General features: G+C 42.9%; 1 protein-coding gene across 4 annotated transcripts; it reads left to right on the top strand.

Moving 5' to 3' along the window:
* Window positions 1–9,997, top strand: NME5 (NME/NM23 family member 5). Of its 4 annotated transcripts, none has more exons than XM_028718133.2 (6): window positions 4–159; window positions 791–952; window positions 4,287–4,492; window positions 5,795–5,895; window positions 8,883–9,001; window positions 9,537–9,997. In XM_028718133.2, the coding sequence occupies exons 2-6, from the start codon at window positions 824–826 to the stop codon at window positions 9,615–9,617; spliced, it is 636 nt and encodes a 211-aa protein (XP_028573966.1). In that variant the 5' UTR covers window positions 4–159; window positions 791–823; the 3' UTR covers window positions 9,618–9,997. The 4 variants fall into 4 exon arrangements, with proteins under 4 accessions (XP_077780683.1, XP_028573966.1, XP_028573968.1 ...); XM_028718135.2 differs by lacking the exon at window positions 4–159 and adding an exon at window positions 167–406; XM_028718134.2 differs by lacking the exon at window positions 4–159 and adding an exon at window positions 167–463.
* Window positions 9,998–11,070: the final 1,073 nt, after the last annotated feature.

Genomic DNA, 11,070 nt, shown 5'->3' with positions numbered 1-11,070 from the left:
CGGCCGCCGTAGGTGCTGGCTTTAGCTTGGGTTTCTTCTGTTGCCCGGCAACCGAGCCTGGGGTTCCTTGGGCTAATCAGTCAGCGCGTAGAGGGGACTCCTCGCGGGTCGGAGTGACGTCTGCGTGGAGGAGGAGGGACTCTGGGACCTCATAACGGGGTGAGATCATCCAGCTTGCTCATTTTGGCCCTCGGGGCAGGGTGACCAGAGGAGGGGAGGGTTGCTACCTCGTTCTCACAATGGACGGGTCCAGGCAGCTTGGAGGAGCAACGATGGGCGAGACGATCACTAGGGGAAGAGGGGACAAAGGAGAGAGAGAGAGAGAGAGAGAGAGAAAATAAATCTTGCGCATCGTAACCAAGAAGTAGCCCCGCTCTGCCCCCAATATAGCGGGATTTATTCCCAAGTGAGCATGCATAGGATTGGGTCTGGATCCACAATGGGCAGCTTGTTATGCACAGAGGCGAGTAAGATTGCAGGTGACCTTTTTTTTGCAGCTCTGTAACTCGGCGAGGGGAGCCGGGTGGTCTCTGGCTGTTAAGCAGCTGCTCACAAAACCATTAAAAGAGCGGCAGCATTGAGGCAGGAGCCCCAGACCTACTGGGATTGAGCAGGGTTTACTTCCAAGTAAATGCGCACGTAGGATCGGGTTGTGTGTTCAGACAGGTTGGCGGGGGAGAATGTAATTTTGGGAGTGCTGTAATTACCCAGAAGTGGCCAGATGAATATTAATTCACCCTCCTGGCTAGAGAGTAAAATGTAGCGGCCGTAACATATGTTATCATTTCAGTGAGAGAAGAGGACTTGGATTTTAACTGCCAAGATGCAGGCATTAATGCCCGATCCTCAGATTTATGTTGAAAGAACCCTGGCCATCATTAAACCAGATATCATCAACAAAGAAGAAGAAATAGAAGATATAATTCTCAGATCTGGATTCACCATTGTTCAGGTAACCTGAAAAGAAAGACGTTTCATGTAGTCAAGTGTAAATCGAAGTGTGTTTAAAATTAGCAAATAATATAATTACAAGGTCCTTGCCCTGATTTAAAATTATGCTTTTGATCTGCTAGTCATACCAAGCAGTCTCTATAATCTCTATAATAAACAAATATTTTTGTGTTCAAGTAGAACACTGTATACTTAGAATATGCTTTTGTTTATTTGTTTATTCATATTATGTATTTGTATCTTGCCTTGCAGGATATAACTTTTGCAGGTGACTTATAAGAAACATCAGTGAAAATGCATTAATACAATAACAATGAAAATATCAAAAGTCAGGATCCTTCCTGCGCAGCAGTGAGTGATAGGCGGCCCTGCCAGCTGAAGCCAGTACAGTGGTACCTTGGTTTAAGAACAGCTTAGTTTATGAACAACTTGGGTTAAGAACGATGCAAAACCAGAAGTAGGTGTTTTGGTTTGTGAACTTTGCCTTGGAAGCAGAACATGTTCCGCTTCCTGATGAGTGTAAATTGAGTCCCCCGCTGCTGTGAGAAAGCACGCCTTGGTTTAAGAACACTTTGGTTTAAGAACGGACTTCCGGAATGGATTAAGTTCGTAAACCAAGGTACCACTGTACCTGGTTTTCTCCACTACCTCCAGAGTTTTATGGTTTCTTCAAGGCAGTGACTTAAACAAATTGTTCAGATATAACAAACAGGTTATTGGCATCAGTTCTTTTTTTTAACATTGGATTTTCTGTAGAAATGATGAAACCAAATTAAATGGGTGTGTGTGCAAGATATGGGCTAGGACTTTGATACCCCAGACATTGTGCAGATGCAGCAAAAAAACGTGCATGCACCAGCAGCACCTATCCCACAATAAGCACCTGTCATGTCAAATTAACATTCTTCTGCCTCACAGTACTCTAACTCAAAATAGGTGAACACCAGTTCAGACTCATTATACACCATCATTCACACACTATCATAACAAATATTTTTGTTGTTCAAATGTGTTGGCAGATGTTTGCTGTTGGCTAAGACTGCTAAAACTTAATGCTGCTTCCATAGGGGAAGTACTGTATTGCAATAACAAACTAATGTTTGAAACTGGCCACTTGATGTCGCTATTGCATAGCTATAGTCTTGGTTTTAAGAAAAAACATGCAGTTTCAGTTTTGCAAACAAGTAGTTAATCATTGTTCTTCCCAAAATATTTCTTCTCAGTAAATTTCACTTGTTATACTAGCACAAAATTTGAACAGTAATATGCTTTATTACAAAGAAAAGAAAACTTACCATGAGCCAAGTGAGCTGAGTTGAATTAATATGTTTGATTTGTATCAGATAATGTGAATATTGAGAATGGATTGACCCTTTCTATAGAAAATCTGATGTTGGGGAAAACTCCAACCACATCTGCTTACAGATCCTCCTAAGACCTCAGATGAGACCTAAGAAGCTGCCTTATGACAAGTTAGACCACTGGCCCACTTAGCTCAGAACTTTCAACACCGAGTGACAGTGGTTCTCCAGGGTTTCAGTCATGAGTGTCTTTTTTAACCCTACCTGGAGATGCCAAGGACTGAACCTTGCACTTTCACTGTGGAAAGCAGGTGCTCTATCTTTTAGAGGAAAAAGAAAGAGATCTGGGTATCATCATTCATCAACTTACTGGTGGCATCGGACTCCATATTTCCAAACAGGCTTACCAAATTGCCTCATATTGGGCTGATTTATACCAGCACCATGTGGCTTAGCTGCTTAGAAGTGCAACTGCATGAAACTTGCTGCAGGATAGTTGTATGAAGTAGGTCCACAAATGCTTGAAAAAGAGAATTTGTGGTGATGTGATAAAATAGGGTAATTGCCACAACCATGTAGGGAGCTGCTTCACAGAAATTGCTTTTCATGTGGAACAGCTTGTGTGGTTCAGGCCAAACATAGTAAACATGAAAGGGAACCATGCAGGGATATGGCAGGGGAGAGGTGGGAATAATCCAGTCCTGTTGCCAAGGTCACTAGCACCCCGTGATCAACATCAATAGTATTAAAGGCCCAAAACTGGATCATTGGTAATTCCTCCATTGAACTCCAGGTGGCGTCCATTGATCAAGATCTCAAGCACAGTCTTGTCTGCATTTTTCTTTCCTCCCTTCACTTTTGAGCCTAGGGCAGGTATCAGGCTGTACTGTAGAAGTATTGGGACAGCAGGGCCTTTTGCTGCCTAGGGTAAGGACAAGAAAGCATCTGTTCCCCATTCCATGTACTGGCAACTGACTGGACTGGCAGCTGAATCTTACTTTCACAATTGTGAAGGGATAGCATCTTCCCCAACACTTCAGGCTAGTTTAGGGGGCCGTGCAACAAGTCGCATAGCATACGCAACTCTGTCAGAGGGGAATGGCTTGGGGAGCTTAGGATGAACAGCCAGGAGGCCACTGCTTCCCCTCATGTTGCCAGAGGTGGTCTCCTCACTTGTAGGCCTGGCTCTGGAAAAGAGATTGCTGGAAAATAAAGACCAATGCTTGCCGCCATTTGTCTGTCTTGAGAGTGCACCTCCACAATTGAAATCAAACTGCTGCGTTAGCAGCACCCAAGTGACCTCCCTGGGGTGCCAGCCTGCAGAGCGTGTATGGAGGTCCTGGGCTGCCCAGACAAGACCCCCTCTCGGCCTTGCTGATGTAGTCCAACGGAAAACAGAGCAATATGTTTGGCACCAGCTTGGCTGCAGGAATTGCCAGAAGAAGACATACAAGGCACCATCTCACCATCTTAGAGTCTCCACTCTGGATTTCTCCCAAACATATAGCAAAAGGCAGATTAGGTTTAGAATCAGAGTTTTCCTTTTCCTAGATGGGCTACCTTACCAGGTAGACGAGCCCTGACTTCCCTCTACAGCATGTGCCTTCATTACTGTTGTGTTGATCCCACCTGCTCAATCTGCCAGAGCCTGTCTTTACATGCAGGGGAAGTCCCTAACTCACCAAGGGTTTTTTGACCCATCAGTTGTTCTCACATGGATTAGCCAGCTAATCGAAGTCATTTTCCATGATGTGGCTGCAGTTGCATGCTGACAGTTTCTAGGAGCCACAGGTGAGAGCTGAGTGCAGGGTGAGGACCAAAGGGGGACAAACTATCCCAGAAGAAACATGATGTGTCCCCCATGAGAGGTACTACCCCTCCGCTAGCACCCTATAAACCCAATACTTAAGTAATAAGATATGTTAATGCTAACTGTAGTGCTTTATTATCTTGGAACAATGGTTATAAGGAGCTATTTCTCTTTCCCTCCCTCCCTCCCTCTCTCTCTCTCTCTTTCTCTTTTTTTTCTTCCAGAAACGAAAGCTCCAACTAAGCCCAGAGCAGTGTAGCAACTTCTATGTTGAACAGTATGGAAAAATGTTCTTTCCTAACTTAACATCTTATATGAGTTCTGGACCTTTAGTTGCGATGGTTCTCGCTCGGCATAATGGTATCTCATATTGGAAGGACCTGCTTGGGCCCTCAAATACCATAGTAGCCAGGGAAAATTTTCCTGACAGGTAAAGTACTCCATTCACAGGACTTACGAACCACCTACCCCCAAATAGTCCAGCTGAAGTTAATGGACGTAATATTTTCAGTGTTATAACCGTTCTTTTACAAAATGAGTGTAGGGTTGTGACAGTGAAGTTCAAAATAATTCACAAGGCCAGCTTATCGCAAATTCATTTTTTAAGGTTTACAAGCAGAGCAAATCAGATTATGGGACTCCATCATGCAGTGTGACCACTGACAAACTGCCAGTGCAAACACCACTACCTCCTAACCCTGTTAGCTGCTGGGGCCATAGCCAGGGGAAAGCCCCAAAGTTCAGTAGATGCCACAAAGACGTGTCCATGACATCCATAGCAATTCCACCAGCAGCCGCCAATCTAAACACACCACCCAGCAAGCATGCCCGCCGCATCCAACACAACTGCGTCAATCAGCAACACATGCATGTCTCACGTGCTTCAGGGTGACACCATAAACAAAGCACATAGCCACAACAGGATTCCAAGAGCACAGTCACCACACTTCCTGCGGCCACCCACACACCACCGTTTGTGTTTGTAGCTATGCATTGGATACATGAAGGGTTTATATATCCAGGGTTTATGTGCCACTGTGCATTGATTGGCCACAGTGCTCTGCTGCATTCAAGAGCACTCCCATCCTATTGTCAGCAAGGGTGGGGTCGGTTATTCCCAAATCAGGCCTGCCCATTGTTTCCACTTCTGCCAGCCCTTTCATTGGCAAAGAATCCACCTAGTTTTGGCTTTGAGTGGGGCTTTGATGTGACCAAGCACACCCCTCCTCCTGCTTGCATACCCTTCCAGGGGCATTCTGCCAGGCACTTTGGCAACAGATGTAACCTTTGCCCATTGGGATGTCTGTACCAGGCAAATGGTTTTCTACTGGCAGAGGGAGGGGGTATTCTACAGGCATGGCTCCCCTCCATCAAGAACCTTGGTTCTACCGTATCCCAGCTGCCTCTCGACTTCCAGATCAAACATATTTAGCAAATCCAGGCATGTAAGGCCTAGATACAGTCAGCCCAACCAGTCTGTGCCACCTATACTTCTTCAATTTAGGATACATCTATAGGTTGATTGCTCTTGGAGAAAGGAGCAGAGTAATAATGGAGTGAAGTACGAGAGGCAACCTTTATGTTATATATGTGACTTACTATTTTTATGCACATTTTTTCAATTTAATAGACCAAGTTATTTTGTATATTAAAAACCCAATTAAACATGTTAATTAGCAGTTTATTATTGTACCAGTGACTGAATATATTAACATGTCTCTATGGTTTGTAGCTTAAGAGCAATTTATGGGACAGATGATCTAAGGAATGGACTTCATGGCAGTACCAGCTTTTCCTCAGCTGAAAGAGAGATCCGGTTCATGTTTCCTGAAGGTACATAATTATTGCCATCTAGAATTAGCATTACATAGAGGAAAACCATCTGTTCTCTCCCTCCACACCTGCCTCATTCAAATATAGTCTACCTTTTAGGGCAGCTTGTTTCTCCCTCTGCACTGGTATGAGGGAAGAGTTGGGATGGCGGTTTCACTCAGCGGTATATTGCTGGTGAAACAGCCACCGCTACAGCTTGTTTTTCCCTCAGGGCGCTGGTGGCAGAGGGACTCAGGAGCGGCAGTGGTTTCACTCACAATATACCGGTGAGTGAAGCCGCCATCACATTCTGCCCCTCATACCAGTCCCAGGCGATGTATCAATACATTGCCCAGGCCTAGCCACCAGTCAGGAGTGATGGAACCTGGAGTCCCACAGGGCCACAAGTTTCCCATCCCTTTGCAAAGCCATACTGCAAAATGATGTGCCTTGCTGCATATGTGTGTCTGCTTGGTTTTTTTGTAAGCAAGCAAAGGATTATATTTGACCTTTTGTGGAAGAAGTAGCCAACATGTTTCTGAACTACACCTCCCATCATTCTTGACCTTTTGTCATGCTGGCTGGGGTTGATGGGAGTTGAAGTCCAACAACATCTGGAAGCCCTATATTGGCTTTGTCGGCTCTACAGCATTTTTGTAATTTCTGAGCTTCTCAAATCTGATACGGTTTGTGTATGTCAGACAATGTTTATGATCCAAGCATTTTTGAAAGATGTCCCATAGAATAGAAGAAGTCTTTCATGTGGCTGGCGCTAGCAACTCCCCTGGAGACAAAATACGTTTTCTCTTATAAATTGGATAGATTATATGTTAATCCTTCCCTTTGATACAAGTTCCAAAGTAGATAACCCCAATCAGCTTTGTCCTGTATCAACAGTGTGCTGAAGAATCAGCCCTTATGACTCCTTTAGCCTTAAGGTCTTTTAATAAGATAAACAAATCTAGGGTTTATCCATGTGCTGTGTTCATGCTACCTGAAGCTTTGCAGTTTTTGTTTAGATGAATGTTAACAACCAGATTTTCAGTTATTTTCACATTCAACAGGAAAACTATATTGAGGTTCTTGAAATGGCAGGATAGTGAGGAACTGCTCAGCCACAGTGCCTCGGTCTTGCCAGGATTCAGGCTCAGCTTATTTTTCCTCATCCATTTCACCACTGTAATCAGGCAATGGCCCAGGGCCTACAAGGCCTCTCCTGATTAAGATATTATGGAGAAATAGAGCTAAATGTCATCATCATACTGATGACACCTTGCCCCCAAACTCCCAATGACCGCTCCCAACGGCTTCATGTAAATAATAAATAGCACTGGAGATAAGATAAACAGTAGAAAATGGAGCCCTCAAGGATTGGTATGGGGAACTGTGTTGTTATTTTATTCACAAACGAACTAGAGTTAGAGGTGAGCAGCAAGGTGCCAAGTTTGCTGATGATACCAAATTGTTTGGCATGGTTAAAACAGAAAGCCATCAAGAAGCGCTCCGAAAGGAACTCTGCAAACTGAGTGAATGTGTGGTAAATGGCAAATGCAATTCAATGTAAACAAGTGATGCATATAAGGGGGCGGGATTAATACCACATATAGCTCATGGGGTCTGAACTGGTGGTGACTGACCAGGAGTGAGACCCAATGTGCATAGGAATATTGGAAAAGGGACTGAAAATAAGCTTGCCAGTATGATAAAGCCATCATACAAATCTGTGGTGTGATCACATCTGTACACTTCTACTTGCCTTACCTCGAAAAGGATGCCATAGAAGTGGAAAAGCTTCAGAAAGGGGCAGACAATTCAAGAGCCTGGAAAGCTTACAACATTTGGGGATTTAATGAGTTTAGAAAAAGGGTGGAACATGATAGAGGTGCATGGGATTATATGTGGTGTGGAGAAAGTAGATGGAGAGAAGTTTGTCCCACTCGTAATACTAGAATTTGGGGTCCTCCAACAAAGCAATGTTGGAAGATTCATGACAGATGAAATAAAGTCCTTCACACAGTGCATAGTTAAACTAGGGAATTCTCCCACAAGATGAAGCAGTGGCCACGAGATTGGACAGCTCTCAAAAGATTAGACAAATTGACAGACGATAAAGCGATCAATGTCTACTAACCATGATGGCTATTGTCCTCCACTGTTGAAAGCAGTACGCCTCTGAGTACCAGTTTCTGGGGGTCACAAGAGAAGAGAATACTCTTAACACTCAGGTCCTGCTGTGAGCTCCCATGGACATCTGGCTGGCAGTTGTGAGAACAGGATGCTAGACTTTGGTCTAAACCAGCAGGCCTCTTAGGATGGGCTCTTCTAATTCAGACATTACACTCTATGAGCATGAGGTCTACTTCCAGTCTTGTTATCTGAACAGGGTCTGGGGACAGGGGAACATAATCTGAACCATTTGAAAGAAAATACCAGGATCTCATATAGCCAGTGAGTACTAACTACACATTTATCATGTTAGAAACTGACCATCTAGAAATGCCTTTGTTCATTATCTAATGAATTAGGGGTGGCTTAGGATAGCTTTCCCCACCACTATCCCAAGGTCAGCTGTTATTATTTGTTTCTGTAGAACAACTTCATTAGGTGATGAGCCAATGAATTCAGTAAAGTTTCGTGCTGAATGACATTGGGAGCAACACACTGTATCTGTTCTCTGCATTGTTTTGTGAGAAACAAAATAGCTTAGCTGCTATAGAGAACAAGCATAAAATAGGTTCAACATTTGAAGGTAATATATAGTTTTATATCTGTGGGAGGAATTCAACATTGTGCTAAGCTGATTTCTCTGTCAGCACAAGCATTTCTCCTTGCCTGGTGGAGTGATCTGCCACCTCAGGCTGTTCCAGAGCCACTTTGTGGAGCAGGGAAAGAAGGAAGAAGTCTTCTTGTGCTAGCAGAAGTGCTTGCCACAGGTTTCCACTAGCGGGGCTCTTTAGCTGAATCTTGTTCAATACGTTGGCAGTAAAATATGTAATTCCTTTTCCTAGTGATTATTGAACCAATCCCAGTCGGGCAAGCTGCTAAGGATTACCTGAGCCTTTATGTCACCCCCACCCTGCTGAAAGGACTTACGGAACTGTGCAAGAGGAAACCAGCAGATCCTTTTGTATGTATCACAATGACTGCCACTGTCAAGCCTAGAACACAACTGATGGCCTCGGGTTCATGTGGGGGGGGGGAACCTAATTCCACCCCCACTGCCTATGAGGAGCCGGCCCTTGTGGTATCAAGAATGGGAATGCAAAAGAAAAATTGACAGCAGATAAGAGCAGTACTTCTCTATCTGCATATTTAGTCTGGATCCATTAAGCCAGAATACCCATGATCAATTATTCTTTGCATGTAAGGAGCAGTCTAGACTGCCTGCCTCCTTCCTCAACTCCTCAGACAAACAGGTTCATTAAAAAAACAAAAACAAAGATGAGAATCATTGGAAGCAAAGTGTATTGGTTTTAAGAAGAGTTCCCCTATTAAGAATCAGTTGAGGAAATGGGAATTATTTAGGGAAACTGGGTAAATTGGGTTCATTCTGAGTGAGATTCGATATGCAGAGATGCAGGACTTGAATTCTTCCAATCAAAACTTTTGTTCATATGAAAATGTAATTGAAGATAACCTGTTTCTTCTTTTTTCTTCTATAGACATGGCTGGCTGATTGGCTAATTGAACATAATCCCAACACACCTAAATTGCGACATAATGTGATAATAGAGGAACCTTAAGGAGGAAAAGTCAATTGTAAGATGTTGAAACTCTTGAGAGACTGTCAGTTAAAAACATAATTATTTAGATTTTGCCGACTACTGTCTTTTGCATTTCTTATTAATATTAACATGAAATAGTTTGAAAATAGTATATAAATAAATCTATATTTGGAACTTGAATAAAGAACCATTTGTAGCAAACAATGGATGTCAAATAATGTAAGAGTTGGGTTAAAGTAAATTACCCACAATTGCTTTTGGGTTTGCGATCAGCTGAGAGGTGACTTCTTTTCATTTATACATTTATATATCAACAAGTTCTTGTTTCAATTTGTACAGCTCTTTGCAGATGTTACACTTGACCAACAATTTGTGCAATAACATCTTGAGTCCCAGTGCTTATTCAAAGTCAAATATGTTTATTCAAAGAAATAACAGAGCAGAGCTACTGCCCACCCCCTGCCCAGTTTGTTGCTTTCCTCAAGGCATATGGTTGGCCACTGTGGAAAACAGGAGACTGTCCTAGATGGGCCCTTGATTGGACCCAGGAGAACTCTTTCCACCCAAAGTAGTTCCTCTGTTTAATTTTAGTCTCTGATGACCTGCAAAAATCTAGAATTGAATCTTCCATTGATGTCATTCCTGAAGTTTTACAATCAATTTTCTGTTACTCAAAAAAAGAAATATTCTTCTAAAGATGGGAGCACATAGCTGCTGTTTATACACTTGCTTTAAAACAAATTATGTATATATCACAATATATTCAAGCCTCCTATGCTATCTGTGCAGTAGGCCTTGTACACAAACACTCTAATGACTATTTTCAACTGAAATTTCTTATATATTTACACCAATCTAAAATATATGGGTTAAATCCAATTGTGCCCTTATACTCCCAGATCCAGGAAGACAGCTTTGCTAATGAAATGGGGAGGTTGATTATTTTTCTTCAATTCCTCCTCCCCACTGAAGCCACCTGTGTCATCTTTATTGCTTTTTTGGACATCCCAATGTTTATTAATAGCCATAGATATAAGGAGCGCCCCTTGCCTATTTAGAGCTTAGAGAGAGAGAGAGAGAGAGAGAGAGAGAGAAAGAAAGAAAATGAACGAACCATGAATCTGTAAAAATGGTCTTCCATCTCCCATTAGTAGAGATGTCTGCTAGATCAGCCATGTCTGCAGGTATGGAACTCAAATAACATAACAAAAGCACCTAATTATAATGCACAAAGGAAACAACTCACAGTTTACATGAAATTCCCATCTCAGCCTAGGATAATAGGAGCACTAAGTCATGACCTTCACTGGAATCCAGTTCCTTTAAGTGATGCAACAAGAGAACATTCCTCAAGGTGTGACTTCTAATCACTATTTCATCATGATGGGAAAAGCTACACCTGATTAAATTAAGGCTTCTATGCAACTCAGAAAGCCTAAGGGGTCATCTCAACATCTGGACCTGGGGGCTG

The sequence above is a fragment of the Podarcis muralis genome, chromosome 2 (assembly GCF_964188315.1).
Source record: "Podarcis muralis chromosome 2, rPodMur119.hap1.1, whole genome shotgun sequence".
NCBI lineage: Eukaryota > Metazoa > Chordata > Lepidosauria > Squamata > Lacertidae > Podarcis > Podarcis muralis.
Note: the sequence above shows the minus strand (reverse complement) of the source record. Positions and strands in the feature narration are given on the sequence as shown.